The sequence below is a fragment of the Dendrobium catenatum genome, unplaced genomic scaffold, assembly GCF_001605985.2.
Source record: "Dendrobium catenatum unplaced genomic scaffold, ASM160598v2 fragScaff_scaffold_455, whole genome shotgun sequence".
Taxonomy (NCBI): domain Eukaryota; kingdom Viridiplantae; phylum Streptophyta; class Magnoliopsida; order Asparagales; family Orchidaceae; genus Dendrobium; species Dendrobium catenatum.
In genome coordinates this window covers 262,706-283,450 of record NW_021318917.1, presented here as the reverse complement: position 1 = coordinate 283,450, position 20,745 = coordinate 262,706, and the positions used below count along the sequence as shown (strand labels likewise).

General features: G+C 39.0%; 2 protein-coding genes across 4 annotated transcripts in view; one reads left to right on the top strand and one right to left on the bottom strand.

The window, feature by feature from the left end:
* LOC110097975 overlaps positions 1-17,483 on the top strand; it is a 28,183-nt gene extending 10,700 nt beyond the window's left edge. For all 3 annotated transcript variants that reach the window (XM_020824661.2, XM_028694319.1, XM_028694318.1), the window contains exons 4-8: positions 10,718-10,925; positions 14,524-14,660; positions 16,029-16,109; positions 16,673-16,739; positions 16,825-17,483. In XM_020824661.2, coding sequence (XP_020680320.1) covers positions 10,718-10,925; positions 14,524-14,660; positions 16,029-16,109; positions 16,673-16,739; positions 16,825-17,127 — 796 coding nt within the window. In that variant the 3' untranslated portion in view covers positions 17,128-17,483. The remainder of the gene's footprint in view (positions 1-10,717; positions 10,926-14,523; positions 14,661-16,028; positions 16,110-16,672; positions 16,740-16,824) is intronic.
* Positions 17,484-17,832: 349 nt separating this feature from the next.
* Positions 17,833-18,429, bottom strand: LOC110097976 (multifunctional methyltransferase subunit TRM112 homolog A). Its single transcript, XM_020824662.2, has one exon. It carries the CDS (start codon positions 18,364-18,366, stop codon positions 17,989-17,991), a length of 378 nt encoding a protein of 125 aa, XP_020680321.1. The 5' UTR covers positions 18,367-18,429; the 3' UTR covers positions 17,833-17,988.
* Between the last annotated feature and the right edge of the window lie 2,316 nt (positions 18,430-20,745).

The window sequence follows — 20,745 nt, the reverse complement described above, 5'->3', positions numbered from 1 at the left end:
TTTTATTTTTCTCATGTTGTGCCCTATATATATGGCCTTAGCTATTGTAAAGGATGAAGATTTTGAATATTAAAAAATTTTTGTCCACACTGTGTGTTCTTTTTGAGAGAGGACGAGAGTGAGATTCCTATGGGAAGGAATCGGAGTTTGTCACCAGCCGCTGGATGGTCCGGGCTCGTGATTTGAAGTCTTGGAGAAGGGCAAAGCATCACCCGTCAGTTTCGGAAGAGTCCGAGGCTCGCTGTTTTTTTTTGTTTTTTTATTTTCTATCTTTCATTTCTATCTTGTGTTTTCTTTGGTTCCTTCTTGTTGTGTCATCCTCTATCCTCGTCCTCCATCGTCGTCCCCATTTCCACAAAAGCCGCGGGCCACCTCACCCGAAGATTCCACCACAAACTGCCGCCGTGGCTCCCTAGCCGCCGGCCTCATCCTTTCCCCTCTCCTTGGATTTCCTTATTAGGAGTGCATGATATTAGGGAATTAATTTGAAATTCAAATTTTCCTTCCTAATTATCGTGCTATTTTTGGAAAGTTACTAAATCCATCAATTGAAATTTTAAATTTCAAAATCTGATTTATTGTCTCACTTTTATAACTCCTAAATTCAAATCTAAGAGTCTTAAATCACCAAATTCCCTCCTCTCCCTTGGATGCCGCCGGCCCAACCTTGCCCATTGGCTTGATTTATTAATTACTTCCTAATCTCCCCTCTTGGCTTTGGAAATAATTTAAAATCTCCGCCAATTCCACTTAGCCGAAATTCCCTCTCTCATATTTCTGAAATTAATTTCCTAATCTAAGGAATTTGATTTGGGAAATAAAATTCCCTCCTCAATCCCGCCAGCCCCCTCATGGATTAAAATCAAATTACTTTCCTAATGCTACACCTCCTTTTCTTGGAAACAATCAAGCCTTTCTCTGAGCCAATTCTCCAAGTGGTCCCGTCCACTTCTAATCCACTTATTTCAGCCTCCTGAATTGGAATAATTCCAAAAATCTAGCCACATTCAGCCGCCTCCTCCTTAATTGTTTTGCTTATTTTATTTCACCAAATTCCTTCCAAAAAGGAGGCAGTTTCATAAGTTTCCTGCACCCCAAATCGCTGCAGAATTTGACGTGGATGGGAATTTTCTTCTCAGCTTAACAGCCTTAGCTGAAATTTTCGTAATCCCTTGGCTTTAATTTATTTCCTAAAACTAGATATTGGATTTAGGAAGAAGATCCCCAATCCTTCTCAATCCCGCTGGCCTCTTTTTCCTGTCACCCACCTCACTCCTCCCTTCAGTTTTCTTATCTTCCTTACTCCACGTTGATGGTTTTCCATAAATCTTGGCTGCTAAGTCTTTCCTTCCCACACTAAGAGTTGGAATTCCTCTCAGATTTCTGAGAAAAGAAAAATCTGAAATATTTCATATTCCTTTTAACGAAATTTTCAGCTTTGTGGAAGGACTTGGAATTTTGGAGAGAGATCCTCTCCCTAGCAAAGCCATCCTACCCGTTTTACATCAAGAAAATCAGAAAACACAATTTTGTTGCAATCTCCCAAAGATAACAGAAGGAAAATACTAAGATACAGTTGATCCTCAAATTCGAGAGGAGGAACTTTCCCCTCCCAATCCCTAAACGCCACTAGAGCCAAGACGCCAAGCATCAAGAACAACAAAATCAACCACAATTATCATATACCATAACCTTAATAACAAACTCCTACTTAAATCAAGTAACAAAAATAGCATAAAGGACTAAACAACCCTCAAACAATTAGTCACTTGGTAGTGGGAACCCACTCCAAGGGGGATCCTGCGGACCAATAGGCTTGTGCCTACTATATTGCAGAGCTGGGCGCGGTTGGATCTGTTCAAGCGTATCAATACCCCTCTCCCAAAGAACACTCGTTCTCACAGGTGAAAGATGGGATTCAATGTTTCACCCTTTCGTAGGGCTCCCTGTAGTGTCATAATCAGAAGCGTCCTTCACTTGATCAACAACTTCTTTGACCCCCTCCCTCTTCCCTGGCATACCTTCTTGTGCTCCATGGGTTTGAACACCACTTTCAAATATTCAGTTAATGTTGCTGTAACTCTGAAACTGACTGTGTGATCCCGTAAAGCTCTCCTCACTGTGACATATGAAATTACTAAGTGGAGAGGTGTTGTTGTAGGAAACCTCAAACAATAGCCACTGCTCAATTTTATCTAATATCGCATAAGGGCCAAAATTCTGTGAGCTAACTCTCGTTCCTGCCTAGAGGGACTGCCCTCTACCTATAGGGGTCTTAGCTTTTAGAACACTCTTTCATCAACCTCAAATTGGATTGGTCCGTTCCTTATGCCTTCTATCTCTTTCTTTCATAATCTGTTGAGCCCTCAACATATGCTTTCTTCAATTCTTTCCAACACCTTGTTCCCTCTCTCAAAGTCCTACTTCAAACTGAGAACTGTGTGTGGCTCTGCTAAAATTCAACCAGGTTGGTGGATTCTCCCATTTGCAACACCTGAATGGGGTCATCTGAGAAGGCATAATGATATGAAGGTGTTGTATCAATACTCACCCATGCTAACCACTTTGGCCCAAACGCCAAGGGGTTTTTTGACACATCATCGTAGGTATGTTCTTCAAGCTTTTGGGTTTACCACCTCCATCTACCATCGGCTTTGGGTGATAACGGTGCTCCTCTTTAGTACTGTCCCTTCGTCTGAATTCTCTTAAAAAATTGTTGAGGAATACCTTATCCTTTTGGATACTATAACTCTGGCATCCACCGTGCAGTTTGACATCTCCGCGGATGAACCACTGGTGCAACTGTCACTATCGTGTTATGGGTGTCGTAGGGGAAAAAATGAGACATAACTTGCTCAAACCTGTCTCAACAACACTAGAATCATGGTGAATCTTTCAAAATTGAGGTAACCAGCTCTATAAATCCATGGAGACCCTCCTCCACACCCGATCTTGTAGAGCTAAGGGCTGCAATAAAATCCTCCTTAGAGCCAGGAGCCATTGTACTTATTATGCTGACAAACTTCATAATTGGTGACCAACTTCTCTATATCCTTTTGCGCTCTTCTTTCAATTAAAACTTTGAGGCGGAGTGCTCCTGTAGTTTTGCACCTTTAAATGTCCCGATAGCACTCGCCATGGAACTCCTGGAGCAGGTGTGAATTATGGAACTAAAAGTCCTATGCATCACAAATCACCCCTTGTACAAAAGCTCTCTCCCCTTCTAGAGAAATTAGCCAAGGTGGTTACTACCCATCCTTCAATAAATTTACCCTAATCCTCCTCAGCTCCTCGTCTCTGGGCATTCCTCCTTAATGGCGCACCAATCCAATATTGAAGGTATCGACACGATCCACCTTCTGGAGTTCCTCGATTACTTCTGGACAACGCAATCTGCCACATTGTCTTTTATCCCCAACTGTACTGGATTTTCAAAGTCATATCCCAATAACTTTGACAGCAATTTCGGGTGCTCTGTCATAATTGCCTCTGCTCCAAACAGGTACTTCAGACTCTGCTGATCCGTCCTGCCAAGAAATATCGACCAACAAATAAGGCGCACCACTTTTGGATGCTAAAAAAAAATTAATCCGCCTATAAACTCGCCTTTCATAGACTGAATAACCTGGTTTCTAGCTGTCAACACCTGCTGAAGTAAGCAATGGTATGTGGCACTTCATAAGACTGCTCGTCAAAGCTATAACCGCTAAGCTCCGTCTCTACTTACATAATACCTAGCTGAAATCTGCAGGATCAAGACTAGTACAGTTTGTCATGGCATTCTTCAATCTCCCTAAATGATGTTGCGGCCGCTTCCCCCCACAAGAAACCCATCCTTAACTATTATGTCATTGACCATATGAATGGTACTATAACCCTCAAAACCTCCTATGTGGACCAAATTGCCGATATCTTTACCAAGTCATTATCTACACCTCGGTTTCAAGAACTCAGGAGCAAACTGACGATCGTTCCCGATCCATCAATTTGAGGGGGGATATTAGAATACCATTGGCTTGATTTATTAATTACTTCCTAATCTCCCCTCTTGGCTTTAGGAAATAATTTTAAATCTCCCCAATTCCACTTAGCCGAAATTCCCTCTCTCATATTTCTAAAATTAATTTCCTAATCTAGGAATTTGATTTGGGAAATAAAATTCCCTCCTCAATCCCGCCAGCCCCCTCATGGGATTAAAATCAAATTAGTTTCCTAATGCTACACCTCCTTTTCTTGGAAACAAATCAAGCCTTTCTCTGAGCCAATTCTCCAAGTGGTCCCGTCCACTTCTATCCACTTATTTCAGCCTCCTGAATTGGAAATAATTCCAAAAATCTAGCCACAATTCAGCCGCCTCCTCAATTGTTTTGCTTATTTTATTTCACCAAAATCCTTCCAAAAACGGAGCCGTTTCATAAGTTTCCTGCACCCCAAATCGCTGCCAGAATTTGACGTGGATGGGAATTTTCTTCTCAGCTTAACAGCCTTAGCTGAAATTTTCTGTAATCCCTTGGCTTTAATTTATTTCCTAAAACTAGATATTGGATTTAGGAAAGAAGATCCCCAATCCTTCTCAATCCCGCTGGCCTCTTTTCCCTGTCACCCACCTCACTCCTCCCTCTCAATTTTCTTATCTTCCTTTACTCCACGTTGATGGTTTTCCATAAATCTTGCTGCTAAGTCTTTCCTCCCCACACTAAGAGTTGGAATTCCTCTCAGATTTCTGAGAAAAGAAAAATCTGAAATATTTCATATTCCTTTAACGAAATTTTCAGCTTTTGTGGAAGGACTTGGAATTTTGGAGAAGAGATCCTCTCCCTAGCAAAGCCGTCCTACCCGTTTTACATCAAAAAATCAGAAAACAACAATTTTGTTGCAATACTCAAAGATAACGGAAGGAAAATACTAAGATACAGTTGATCCTCAATTCGAGAGGAGGACCTTTCTCTCCCAATCCCTAAACGCCACTAGAGCCCAAGACGCCAAGCATCAAGAACAACAAAATCAACCACAATTATCATATACCATAACCTTAATAAAAACTCCTACTTAAAGCAAGTACAAAAATAGCATAAAAGGACTAAACAACCCTCAAACAATTAGTCACTTGGTAGTGGACCCCACTCCAAGGGGGATCCTGCGGACCAATAGGCTTGTTTGTGCCTACTGTATTGCAGGAGCTGGGCCGGTTGGATCTGTTCAAGCGTATCAATACCCCTCTCCCAAAGAACCACCTCGTTCTCAAGGTGGAAAGATGGGATTCAATGTTTCACCCTTTCGTAGGGCTCCCATGTAGTGTCATAATCAAGAAGGTCCTTCTACTTGATCAACACTTCTTTGACCCCTCCCTCTCCCTGGCATACCTCTTGTAGCTCCATGGGTTTGAACACCACTTTCAAATCTTCAGTTAATGTTGCTGGTAACTCTGAACTGACTGTGTGATCCCCCAAAGCTCTCCTCAACTGTGACATATGAAATACTAAGTGGATGGTGGTTGTTGTAGGAAACCTCAAACAATATGCCACTGCTCCAATTTTATCTAATATCGCATAAGGGCCAAAATATCTTGGAGCTAACTTCTCGTTCCTCCTAGAGGTGACTGGCCTCTACCTATAGGGTCTTAGCTTTAAGAACACTCTTTCATCAACCTCAAATTGGATGTCCTTCCTATGCCCTTCTATCTCTTTCTTCATAATCTGTTGAGCCCTCAACATATGCTTCTTCAATTCTTTCAACACCTTGTCCCTCTCCTCAAAGTCTACTTCAACTGAAGAAACTGGTGTGTGACTCTGCCTAAAATTCACCAGGTTAGGTGGATCTCTCCCATGCAACACCTTGAATGGGGTCCATCTGAGAAGCAGAATGATATGAAGTGTTGTATCAATACTCTACCCATGCTAACCACTTGGCCCAAAGCCAAGGGGTTTTCGACACATCATCGTAGGTATGTCTTCAAGCTTTTGTTTACCACCTCCGTCTACCCATCGGCCTTTGGGTGATAGACGGTGCTCCTCTTTAGTACTGTCCCTTGCAGTCTGAATAACTCTCTCAAAAAATTGTTGAGGAATACCTTATCCCTTTTGGATACTATAACCTCTGGCATCCCGTGCAGTTTGATCATCTCCTGATGAACACTAGTGCAACTGTCACTATCGTGTATGGGTGTCGTAGGGGAAAGAAATGAACATACTTGCTCAACCTGTCTACTAACACTAGAATCATGGTGAATCCTTCAAATTGAGGTAACCCGTCTATGAAATCCATGGAGACCCTCCTTCCACACCTGATCTTGTAGAGCTAAGGGCTGCAATAATCCTCCTGGAGCCATGACCATGTACTTATTATTCTGACAAACTTCATAGTTGGCGACCAACTTCTCTATATCCTTTTGCATCCCTTTCCAATACAACTTTGAGGCGAGTCTCCTGTATGTCTTTTGCACCCTTAAATGTCCCCGATAGCACTCCCATGGAACTCCTGGAGCAGGTGTGGAATATGAACTAAAGTCCTATGCATCACAAATCACCCCTGGTACAAAAGCCTCTCCCCTTCTAGAGAATAGCCAAGGTGGTTACTCCCATCCTTCAATAAATTTACCCTAATCCTCCTCAGCTCCTCGTCCTGGGCACTCTCCTTCTTAACGGCCCACCAATCCAATATCGAAGGTATCGACACGATCACCTTCTGGAGTTCCTCGATACATCTGGACAAGGAATCTGCCACCTTGTTCTTTATCCCCAACATGTACTGGATTTCAAAGTCATATCCCAATAACTTTGACAGCAATTTCTGGTGCTCTGTCATAATCCTCTGCTCCAACAGGTACTTCAGACTCCGCTGATCCATCCTGCCAATGAAATATCGACCCAACAAATAAGGCCACCACTTTTGGATGACTAAAATAATCGCTATAAACTCCCTTTCATAGACTGAATTTAACCTGGTTCTAGCTGTCAACACCTGGCTGAAGTAAGTAATGGGTATGTGGCACTTCATAAGTACTGCTCTCAAGCTATACCCTAATGCTTCCGTCTCTACTACAAATACCTAGCTGAAATCTGGCAGGGTCAAGACTAGTACAGTTGTCATGGAATTCTTCAATCTCTCAAAAAATGTTGCGGCCGCTTCCCCCCACAAGAAACCATCCTTTAACTATTATGTCAGTGACCATATGATGGTACTATAACCCTTCACAAACCTCCTATAGTAGTCAGTCAGTCCTAGGAATCCCCTCAGTTTCCTGAGATTCTTAGGCAACGACCATCTCAACATAGTCTCAATTTTGGCCTGATCCACAACTACACTTTCCTGAGAGATTACATGTCCCAAGTATACCACACTGACATGGGCAAAACAACATTTCTTCAGATTGGCCCTCAGCTGATGCTCCCATAACATCTCTAAAACTTTTCTCAAGTGCTCCCAATGCTTCTCATCTGACCTGCTCTAAATTTGAATATCATAAAAAAAAATACCAGCATAAATCGCTTGAGATAGGGTCAGAAAGTCTTGTTCATGACAGACTGGAAAGTGGCTGGGGCATTAGTGAGGCAAAAAGGCATCACTAGGAGCTCATAATGCCCCTTATGAGTTTTGAAAGCAACCTTCGACACATTCTCGCTTTTCATTCTGATCTGATGGTACCCTGACTTCAGATCTATCTTGGTGAAGATAACTGCCCCACGCAGCTCATCCAACAACTCATCTATCACTGGGATAAGAAATTTATCTGACATATTTTTCTTATTCACCGCCTTATAGTCCATGTAGAACCTCCAACTCTCATATTTTTTCTTAACCAGTAACATTGGGCCAAAAAAAGGACTCACGTTGGGCCTAATAATCCCTTATTCCAGCATTTCTCTGATCAACTTCTCAATTTCATCTTTCTGAAATTAAGGATAATAGTAGGGCTTGACATTGATGGGTGACCCACATTTCCTTAAGGTGATAGCGTGCACCCTAAGGTGGCTAAAAAATATCACTGAACTCTTGAATCAATGGTTGTACTAAAAGAGGAATGTCCCCACCTTCCTCCAATCTGATCCCCTCCAGTCTCTGTAGCTCTACTAGATAATCTTTCCACATCTCTTGTATGCTCATCACAATGATTTTACATGATACCATGGCTTTGGAGAGCCCTGCATATCCCTGATCACTATCCTTCTCCTTTCTCCCTTCCACCACCAGCTCCATCGTCAATGCTCCCTAGTTGACCTTGGTATTCCCCAAGGTCTGCAGTCACTTCATTTTCAGAATGATATCAGTGCTCCCTAACTCCAATGGCAGAAAATCTTCCATCACCTAAACCTCCTATATGTTCAACACTACTCCCCGACAGATCCCCTAGCCCGTTACCACCTTTCATGTACCCATCATCTCTCCATAACACCATGTATTTACCAATGTCACCCTCAATTAGTCCATGACCTTGGAAATGAAATTGTGGGTACCCTCTCTGTCAATCAACACCACCACCTCCCTATTTGCTATTTCCCCCATCACTTTCATGGTATGACTCTGAGTGAATCCTACCACTGAGTTCAAAGAGACCTCTGTCATGTCAAGATGCAGCTTGTCTTCATCCTTTCCCCTTGTTTCACTCTCACCCCCTCCTTAGTTTTCTTGTCATCATAGACGGTGAGAACCTGAAGAGTTTGGTCCCTGCACCTGTGCTCTGGAGTATACTTCTCATCATATTTGAAGCATAGTATCTTCAGCCTCTTCTCTTGCATCTACCTCTCCGTCAGTCTTTTGAAGTTCGTCCAGTTCCTCCTACTATTTCACAAAAAATAGCCTAAAAACAGTTCAAAAAATTGCTCTGATACCAATTTGATAGGAAACACTTGAAGATCTCAAGTGAAAAGCTATCAATCTTGGAAAAACAACGTAGAATATCCACAAAACTCCGAGGAAAAACCATTAAACAACAATTTTATTGCAATACTCAAAGATAACGGAAGGAAAATACAAGATATAGTTGATCCTTAATTCAGAGGAGGATCTTTCTCTCTCAATACCTAAACGCTGCTAAAGCCCAAGACGCCAAGCACCAAGAACAACAAAATCAGTCACAATTATCAGATGCCCTAACCCTAATGCAAACTCCTACTTTAAGCAAATAAAAAAATAACATAAAAGACTAAACATCCCTCAAACAATTAGCCCTAAGTATTAGACCCTACCCCAAAGGGGGTGAGATTGGGGGCCTGTGGACCAATGGGATTGGGAGCCTGTGGACCACCAGGCTTGCGCCTACTGTATTACAGGAGTCGGCCCACAACTTGGGCCGACTGAACCGGTCCATTGTGGACTGGTCCAAATGTATCAGAATGTTGTGAGCTTAAGAGCCAAATCGCAGGAATACAATTAATGAACTTTAATTACTCAGTTGACACCGAAAATATTTGAATCAAATATTTTGAGCTCCAATGTACTTTTCTTGATATTGAGCTTGCATGTTTCTCAAACCAAGTAGTTCTTCACTTTGCATCATCTAGTTTTTAAAACAATTCTAATCTAATGATCTGGAAAACACTTATGAAACACACTAGCAACATTTAGTCATATTTGCTATGATCAAAATCAAATTGAAACTTAAGAGGCACATGGATTGACTTCAATTCAAGCCATGAGCGGATCCGATTCCGAGCATTTTTTGATCTTAGAGTCAAATTCACAACACTAATTTGTGTTTGAGTTTAGGGGAATGATCCATGGGAAAATGTTTTTTTTTTTGTAGCATTTTCTTCATGTCACCCAAACTGATTAAAACCTTTAGTTTAACAGCGGTGCCAGCTGAACATATCCTAAATGATTGATCCGAATTGGTTTTGACCAATTTCTAGAACCATGCTCCAGCTTCTCTGTCATCTGTGAAGCTAAGTCTGCCAAACTCTTATTATATAATGTTAGTTCACCACGGAGACGGAAGGTAAACTTATGCCATTTTAGAGTGGTAGATTGGTGAACGGCTAGGATTTTCTATTTTCATGGATCATCACTTAACCTGCCTCATGATATATCACTGTAGAAAGTCAGAAGGAAAGATCACGTTCTTCCAACACTGTTGCACGCTTTCATGATATCTAAGGGTAACTACCTTGGTTTTTGCTTCTTCTTCTTTAAGTTTGTTATTTGTTGGGAATCAAAATTAGCTGAATCAGACCAAAAATATTGGTTATTTACTCCATGTTACTCCTGTTGTTTACCTACTGCAAGTTTTGCTTATTTACTGTAATGCATGGAGTATTGAACAATTATGCCATGCCAAGCATGGCACAACCTAGTACCTGCTCTTAATTGACGCTTCCAAAACTTTTGGAACGTTAAACTATAGCATTCTCTCAGACTATTGTGGTTTGGATGTTGTCTTCCATTTACGTTCTACAACATATGATATCAATGAAGGTGCGAAAGGCTTCGTTTGAGACGGTTTTCTTTCTGCTTCTTAAAGCAGCTTTATAGTATAAAAATACGGCTTTCTTACTGCTTCTTAAAGCAGCTTTATAGTATAAAAATTTAATTTGTATACTATAAAGCTGCTTTAAGAAGCAGTAAAAAAGCCGTCTCAAATGAAGCCTAAATGACATTATAATGTTATCTATCTAGTAGTGGTAACTTGTTCTAAATATATGGTGGGGATTAGTCAATTTGATCAATTACTTTTGTTATTCTAGAAGCCGCACTAATTGTTTTAAATGAAACTGTGCCACAGGTCTGCATACATTTTGAAGCAAGAAAGCTTGCTTCCATCTTATAAAGCATTTCTTAATAGGCATGGTGGAAAGGCTGCTGTTATTTTACAAAGGGTCAAAGAAATCGCAACTGGCACGCCCTTCACAAACTTGGATGAAGTTGAGAAGCACTACAAGTACATGGGCGTAGATCTAAAGCTAGATCCAAGCATGAAAGTGCCATGTTCAGTACGTGCTCCTCACATTTTTCCCCCTTAAGAGATAGTTTTGCAAAAGTACTCTGATTTCTTGAAGTTAGTGGTTTCGATTTGTGATTTGATCAGATAGATGCTAATATTAGTCAAACTTCTACTGTGATAAACATAGTATAAAGCATGCAACATGCGAAGGGACGACGTGTATTTTAAATTCAAAACAAGGGTATTTGCATTTACTGCAATTTAGTTTGCTGGAAGTTGTTGAGGATTAGATAAAACTTTTATGATTGAAATTCCTTTCAACTGAGTTTGAAGAAGCATTAGAAATTGCTACCTAATAATGTAATAGTCACTCTCACTCTCAGTAGGAGTTTTGTCATCGAGCCTGAATCTTCTTTTTGATCTTCCGAATTATGGGTTTGAATCTTATGTGGGAAGGATAAAACCCTGTTTTGCTCTGAATCATAAACTGTTATTTATTATTTTTTGGTCATATTCCTTCATTATATTCCTTAGAATGGCATTTAAAATTTACAGTATTTGAATTATTATTATTATTTAATTAGATTTTTTGCTTTATTTATTCTAGTAGATCATTAAAATTTTTTTATAGAGGTGAATGCAACATTTGAAATAGAATGATCAAGTATATATGTCAAATTTGTATATATTTTTGGATTATAATCATAAAAATTTTCAAAAAGCATTTTCTGAGTTATAATCTAGATATAGTTTTGTTATAAGCTCATAACTAAATGCAAGCTTCAAGTGCCAATATTTTTATACACTAAATATTTTAGTAAATTGTGTAAGGACCTATACATAACTTTTATCTTACTATCTTTTGGGGGGTGAAATATAGATGAAAATTTTAAGTGTATCTCAAATAAATTTTATGGATTTTCTCAATGGTAGAAAACAAATCTTACATTCTTGTTTGAAATTATGATGGATGATTACTATGTAGTCTGTAAAATTTTTTTTAAGAAAAAATTAGCTAGATGAGAGGCATCATCAATTTTTAAATCAGGCATGAAGTATGTCATCTTGAGGAATATATCAACAACCAAAAAGATACTATCATCTCTTTGTGGGCTTTTGGGCAAGCTCAAAATAAAATCCATTGAGTGGCCTTACCAAGATTGGTAGAGGATATGGGTGTCAATTTTGGGTCACGGGTCGGGTTTAGGTCGAACCCGGAACTGACTTGGCACTATTCCGGTCAACCCGAACCCGACCCGCTTGTAAAAATTGGTCGGTTTTTGGGGCCTGGATCCGACCCGCTTCGGGTTCGGGTCAAACTGACCCGACACGGATTTTCTGATTCAACATGAAGGAACATCGTCGAGATCCCGTCACTACTTCTAGTTCCGGTCAATGTTTAAAATTGCGTATTCGGGTATTGAGGCGTTTTTCATTCGTGAGGCGAGGCGTAAGCCTCAAGGCGTTTTGAGGCGTAAGCCTCAGAATCAAAATATTGCGTAAACATAAAATGATAAATTTTTATATACTAATGAGTGAATAATATAAAACATTAAAAAAACATAAAATATGAAGTGAAATCAAAATATCCCAATAATAAGACAACATGAAATATAGTTCAACTCAAAATTCTATTTTTTCCAAATCCCAGTATTCTTTTCATTAACATATAATTCCAATTTCCAAAAATAAATAGCAATGACATATCACATAAGAACTCATAAGTCATCAGCACTGTCATCACTAAGGGGTTCTTCATTTGAATTATCATTATGATGAACTGCTCTCTTCCCTTCCTCCTCTCCTATAGAGTTCAATGACAGGCATTTACTTCAAGATTTATGTACATTTTAATATATATATCGTGAGGCATAAGCCTTATGCTAGTGAGGCGAGGCGGGCCTCAACCAAGTTGAGGCGCAAGCCTCATAAAAAAAAAACTCGAGTAAGCATCAAGGCGTTTTTTACTGGAATTGCGCAAAGGCGGGCCTCAAGGCGAGCCTCATATTGCGCAATTTTAAACCATGGTTCCGGTGAGGCGGCGCTGCGGCGAGCTGGCTGCCTATCCCGACTTCCAAATTTATAGGAAAGAACATCGTCGGAGGAGTCGCTAAAGGAGGAAGAACTGGCGTGATCGTGTGAGCGGCGGCACAACGGCGGCGGGCGGCCACGCCGCGGCTGGGCAGCAGCAGCAGCGATCCAACAACGGGTCATTTCGCGGCCGGACCGCGTGACTGACCGTGAGTCCGTGACGCCTGACGAAGTGACGGAACGTCTTGACGCGTCGCAGGCTCGCAGCGTCGGGTCATTTCGCGGACAGGGAGGGCACGCTGGGCAGCACATACGGGCAGAGCAATTTCCGAGTCAATTCCGGGTTTTCGTGTCAACCCGACCCGAAACTCAAATCGGGTCAGATTTTTGAACCCTAATCCGACCCGTTTGCTATCCGGGTCGACCTGAACCCGGATTTTTCCAGGTCGGGTTCGGGTTGTGTCAAAATTTGACACCCCTGGTAGAGGACAGGGAGGACAATGTACTTGCTAGCTCTTTACTTAGTTGTTTTAACTATTTTACAAACAATGGCAACCGATGTGTTCAATTTCTCTTTTTAGGAAAGGCTAAAAAAACTTAGATTCTACTAGATTAATGGTTTTATCTTTTCCAAAGCACCCCATATACTTCTAGAGTATACCTCAATAATTAGGAAATCTCAAAGAAGTGATATATGAATGCAAAGTCTATTTTCACAATAAAGATAAGAATGAAAAATGAAGAAGTGGGTAGCCATAGCAAGGGCGCTATCGAGGTGTTCAAGATAATGGGGGTGGAAATTAAGGCATATAATATAATCATCTCTTATTTTAGATAAGTTATGAATCTATTATTCTGAGGAGATAAGCAAGATAACTTGGCATAGGGCAATAGATTTGTTCTACGTATAAGGTTTGTGCTTTATAATTCCGAAGAAATTTCTCTCATTTAGCATTTTTATAATTAAGTTTTCTGTAGGTGTTCATGAATTTAACGGCATTGCGGTTAGAATGTAGAATGAATTCATTGTGCAACAAATAGTATCTACAATGTTTAAGGATTGTACAATGGAAAAACATTTCTTTCATAAGTAGAATAATGTTACTTAGTATTATTTAATTTTTCACTGAAGAAATCAACAGGGGTGATGACTTGATCAAGCGCTCCACTTATGTCTATCTTAGAGTCATCATAAGAGACTTCACAAGGTTTGGCAAAATCAGGTACCATAAGGATAGGTGAAGAGTCCATGTTGAATTTAATTTAATTAAAGGGATGTTTGATTGCCTGAAAAAAAAATATAGTGTAAAAGGAATACTTTGAACTTTACTTTTTTTTGTTTGGTTTGAAGTATAGTGAATGCAATGTAAAGTATAAAAATGTTGTGTTCTTATTTCACAAAATTTTATAAAATATTTTGCATCAATTTCTCAAATCCTGCATTCTCAAAAACTTAATGCACATACACCATTTTTCAGTTTGTTTAAAGAATTATTTCTGTTGTTCCCTTTTTTAGGAAAATTTGCTGTATGTCATAATACTGTAACTCTCAGAGCGAATTTACTAGCGGCTGTCCTACAACTTTTATTCAAAATGTGGCACTTTTATCCATGCAGATTATTCATGGTAATCAGACCTGCAGTGGGCACTTCTTTTCATTTCTTATCCAAGCTTACGGAAGAGCGTTGCCTGTTTATGCTCCAGTTTACTTGATTCCAGCATTAATTGTTCATCGCCAAGACCTTGTGAAAAGGTATTAAATTTTTTTTTGTTCAAATTAGCTTACCAACAGAGATTGTTCATATAATTGAAGCTAAATAGTTATGATGATAATCTTCTTTGCTGGGATTTGTACAGTTATGCTCTTATTTCACATAGAATATGTATATATCTTCCCTGCATTGTTCTCATGATGTAGTCTTTATTGCTAGGATTTGTGTAGTTATGTTCTAATGATATCTTCTGCATTTTTCTGAGTCGAGTTGAGATGATCATCCCTTTCTTGTCTTAGAAATTCAGCTATCTTAAGTTTTTTTTTTTTTTCTGATGAGTTTATATTGATTAAGACCAGAAAGAGAACAGCTATTACAAACATATACAGAAGAACTAACATAAATTACATTTAGGTTTCGTTTGGGATGACTTTTTACTGCTTCTTAAAGCAGCATTTTTGTACAAAAATTTTAATTTTGATACTAGAAAGATGTTTTAAGAAGCAGTAAGAAAGCTGTCCCAAACGAAACCTTAATGTGCATAGTTCAAGCAAAACCTTGAAGAAATGAATGACCTTAAATCAAAACGAAGTAATGACAGAGAAAAAATATTTGGTGTCAGGATATAAAGCAACGGGATATGGGTTGGGCTTCGATTATAGCATCTGCAGAGGCTTTTTGGCTCCATCTTGGCTGAGTGATCACTAGTAGTATCTGTATCAATGCCCAATTACAGTTGGGTTGAGCAAAAATCATCGTTGCCCATAACTCATAAGAATCATATAAGAAGGCAGTGTAGTAAACTGAAATCAGAGATATAGAAGACAACCTGATTGTAATAAAAACATCTGCAGGCCAGCCAAATTCATAAAAACCACACAGATGTGGAGTGAAGAAGTTAGAAATCTGACCTTTAGTCGATAAATGCTAAAGAAGTAGAAATCACAGCCCTTGCAAAATCCAACTACAGAAAAATGATATCAAATCAAGTCAACCAAAAGCAGCACAAAAATCAAACTAGCCAACAACAACATTAAGACTTAGTTTGGGACGGCTTTCTTATTGCTTCTTAAAGTAATTTTCTAGTACAAAAATTAAACATTTTGTACTGAAAAGCTGCTTTAAGAAGTAGTAAGAAAGCTGTCCCAAACTAAGTCTAAACCTTCCAATTATTTCGTAAACGTGAAACCTCAGGTGTCCTTTCTCTAAGTGGGTAAAGTTTTGGTACTTTGAGATCCCCCATGGCATGGCTTTTTCCCCATTTACTTTTTTTATTACATTTATTGCATGGATGAGGGTGGAACTATTAAAGGGCACCAAACTTGTGCTGCATTTTTTTCTGTTCTTTTCCTTGTCTCAAGCTGTATTGATCTTTCTTGTGACCTCCTGAATATTTGTCTGCTTTGCAGGCCTTATACAATCCTTGCAAAGAGTCTTCTAGGTACAACAAGATCTAGCCTGTTTCTCTCCATATACTGCTCATCAGCCTGGTTAGTTCTGTTACTTCATATTTGTTTAAGTTGTATTATACAAAAGCAGTACGCATATTATTCTCCTATTGCTGGAATAGAATCTGCAGTCTCCCATTTCCCATTGAAATCATTCTGGTACATTTTGGTTCATCGTATTGTTCTTCCTAAATTGGTTAGTTTGCTTAGTTTGTGCTTCATCACTTTGAAGGATTAATAAAAGCTGTAAATAAGTGCTTTTTTTATCATTCTGAGCCTTACTGTTAAACCAAAAATTTCTCTCTAGCTTTCCCATTGGTCTACATGACTATACTGCTATACAGTTACAGGTTTTGATTTGCATTGAAGCAGCACATTGACTTATATAGTTCAACTTTTATTCGAACTATTAAAGCTTGTTTGGCAAAGTGGCAGGGCAAGCCCGGGAAATAATTTGCTGGTGTTTTCAATGAACTAGCGAGAAAGCCATCGTGCTCTCCTGGCTATGCCCTCCATAAAAATGATGTAGTTTCAAGTTCAAATTTACATTCCAATTTGCTCATCATTTAAACCATAACGCATTAACCTTTCAGTTCATCTCATAGGGCTTGGACATGCTTGCTCTTCAGAATTTTTGAGAGATGCAACATTGCAATGGTTGCAATGGGGATGGTGAGAATGCTTTCTAATAAACCCCAGACTCCATAGATAATAATAGAAACTTAAAACTTTAATGGAAAAATGGCTTCTTTTGCAGTTCCCAACTGGTCTGGCCCTTGCGATCGAGAAGAAGAGCAGGAGGATGGAAATATCTCTGTATTGCCTTTCACGAGCAATCGAGAGCTTCTTCACCTGTGCATCAGATGCTGGCTTTCTCACCAGGGCTTCCAGATTAAAGCACGCAGATGTGGTCTTGTTCAGCTTGGCCACAGCTATCATCATGCATTGCTATGCCCAGGAGCGGGAGGTCTTCAGGTCCAAGTACGTAAATGTTCTTGATTGGCTGTTTGGATTGCCTCCCTCTTGCCAAGATGAGCCAGACAAAGGCAAAACCCAGTAATTATAATTCATCTATACAAGGGAAACCCATAAGGTTTACAATAAGAGATTAGTTAAAATGAAATATAGTTGAAAATTGTTCGGCAAAAGAGAGGCTTTGCAATTTGGCTGCATAGGATCAAGAGTTTAGATGGTACGTTTTACATTCATCAGGAGTTCATGCGCTCTGAAATAATCAGAGTAGTTTCATTTTATGTACCTATTCATTCAAATTTTCTCTTTTGTTACCATTCTAGTAAAGTAAAGCTCATGTGAGCTTTATTTTACAGAGATTAATCGATTATTTTGTAATAATTTTGCTATTTTATACAATCTACAGTTGTTATTCTCTTAGATATGAATAAGATGTTTTTTAAATGTGTTGTTTATGTTCTTATAAGGTGTATTCATCATAACAAAATTGTGCACCAAATGAAGCCTGAAAGATCGTAATAATAAACAATAAGAACCTCGATTTCAATTCAGTTAGTATGTACTAAAATTAACACAGATCTGATAAGTTTGGTAATTTATAACACCTCTTCTGAATAATCTTAAAAAAAACTCATTTCACATTCCTGTTTTCTTATCATAATTGAATGACGATAAACACTAAGGTAAACCCGAGATCGGTCCCTAATTAGGAGATTAGATGGTGTAGTTTTTAAAAAATGAATCCCTTTCAGAACAGAAGAGAGAGAGAGAGAGAGAGAGAGAGCAATGGCTCTGAATTAAACTAACAGCAGCTTCATTGACAATCCGATAAATATGGTAATAACAAATATAACTCCACATCAATCAAACGCAAAAAAAAAGAAAAAACCTCGTACTTAACACAGAAACCATAAAACCGTGAAACAAAAACAGTAACGATGAATCAGACCTAAACCTCGTCCTCGTGAAGAAGCAAGTTGGGGATTCCCTTGTTAATGGGGAATCGCCGGCCAGTCTCCGGGCAGACGAGGCCGCCCTCCTCGACGTGGATCTCGAGAAGCGCGTGGTGGAATCGTCGGAGCAAGTCGTCGTCAGAAGCGAGCAAGGACGAGTCGGGGGCTTCATCAGGAAGAAGATCGTTGAAGCCGAGGGAGCGGGCAGAGCCGACGAGGGCAGGCCAATCGATCTTGGGGAAGATGCCTCGGAGGAACTTGGCGTTGAAGTCAACCTCCTTCTCGGTCCATTTCTCCGCTTCAAGCCGCAGCGGGTAACCGTTCGTCACGCCCTTTATGTTGCAGGAGAGCATGTTGTGCGTTAAAAGTCTCATCTCTGTCGCTCCACCGTTTCTTCCTCTCTCGTCAAGGCGATTCTATCGAAGGATGCCGAATCGTCTGACCTTTTTTTATTCGGGCAGGAGTGGTCTCGGTGAATGGGTTGGGTTGGGCGGGTCAGATGGGAAAAAATTTGTATTCGATTAGACGAAATAAGAAAATATGCAAGCCAGACGCTTTGAAGGGCAAATTTTATAATTTTTTAAAAAATTTTATAAGTGAAAACTAATCTGGAAAAAAATAAAAATAAAATAAGTTTTACTTTTTACATACCTAACACTTAAAATTACAATATTTACCTATTTAACATTTAAAGTTACCGATTTACTATTTCACCGCCTCAAAACCCTTAGCCTTATAAAAAAAAAAATACTATGTTTCCTCCTGTCAAAGGCAAACCTGAAAGAGCGCGGGAATCTCCTCTCGTTTTCGTTGATATTGGAGCTGCTCCCTCTCTCGCACGATCGTCTTCTCTAGGCCGCCTGAAGATATCCCAACCAAGTTGTGTTGTTCGAACGTTCGATTCCCATGCTGCGCCCCTTCTCCATTTTGCGGGTCCAACATGGCTAGTCTTCTCCCTTTCGCAACGTCCCCTTCACAAAATTGCTCCAACATTATCTTTAGGTATTTTCTTGCCCCGTCGTTGTAGAGAATGCAAAGGAAAAATCACTCCAAGGTTTCGTTGATTACCTTGGATTTGGCTTTATTTTATACAAAGCTTTGTTTCATTACCTCTAAAGCAAAATTTTAGATTTTCATTACCTCTAATGCAAAAAATTGTACTTGCATATATGGAGTGCATTAATTTGTGTTATATTGTCTTCAAATATGGAGGATATTAGATTGGGGTGAATGGCAAATTAGGATGAAATATGTTGGAGGAAGTCAAAAACCTTTGAAGTTTGAGAAAGGCTAAATTAATTTGTTATTATTGAAAGAATAAACTGAAGCACTCTGCCGATGGCTTAGGGGTCATGCATACGATTTACACTATCATTTTAATAGCACATCGCCTAAAATTTATATAATGATTAGGAGTGCTATAATATAAAATGAGTGTTTTATGTGGTATATTAGTAAATAGATTAGTTTATGTGTTAAATATGTATTTTCAATTGTTTTACGTGTTAGTATATAAAAACCCCAAAATAAAATTAATGCCAGCAGTTTGCTTAGGCAACGATTGGTGCTGATGTGGCATAGGAGGCGCTATGATATTTCATAGCTATGATGTGGCATGGCAAAGCTGTGACATGGCAGATAACGTGGCCAAACAACAAGTCTTTCACCTAATGAAGGACTGGTATAGCAAACGACCAATGAAGGACTTCATATTGAATGGAGTAAGTGATCTTAGGCTCAGGCTCCTTGGATTAGTCTTTTGACTACAAGCATGCAAATTTTGAAAATCATTAGTAATTAATTTAGTGAAGTTTCAATTATATTTCAAATGTTTGATTTGGGCTCATTCAGACTCGGATTGGACCACTTTTTATATCACCGAATTCTTCTCGTTGAGATGTTTAATTAGATTATTAGTTTGGTAAAAACAGAGTTAAGTTGGTCATGAATTTAATTTTGAAAATTTTTAATTCAAATGTGAATCAAAATTTGTGTTTGATTAAGACGATTTTCAATGATATATCAATAATTAAAAAATTAGATAATAAATTGTTTTGTTACTATCACTTTATAGATTTGATTGTAAAACCTGTTTATCACCATAAAAAATATTAAAATAATAAAAAAATCATAACAAAATGAAATGTAAAAATTATTTAAAAATAAATTGTATAAAAGAGGCCTAAATGGACTCTTAGTTTTTACATATAGTAGAGGGGATAATTTATTAGATTTTTTTATACTTGTAATAAAAATACTTTATAAAATCATTTAATGGATCCAAAACCAATAAAAATAATTATTAAGTGCAAAAATATATTGCATTTTAGTTTTGTTGTGTCCTGGAGTATTCACGGCGGTAGAGAAATATAAAATTAGCATCTAAGTGTTGTACGAAGATCCAGCACACAAGCAGATAATAGAGAGAGGGTGTAGCATTCATTAGAGACACCAAAGTTTGTACGTGGAAACCCCTGAAAGAGGGAAAAATCACGGGGTCTGGCCCAGTTTGAATGAATCCATTAGTATTGCAGTCGATTACAAATATGGCCCTTCCTTGGGAGAAGGCATTGGCTCGATGTCACAAATGTACATCATATAGAGTGCATTACATGGTGGGAGTTATAATAATCAACATAGATATGTTTGTTTGGTCGGTAGGATCATAATTGATAGGATAGAGGCCGAAAAGATCATAGTAGACTAGAGAGTGGGGTTAGAAAGATTGTTGTTTGGCGATGTAGGCCAGAATG

Coding starts and splice junctions, on each gene's coding strand:
- LOC110097976 (XM_020824662.2), bottom strand. CDS start 18,366: ATGAGACTTTTAACGCACAACATGCTCTCCTGCAACATAAAGGGCGTG.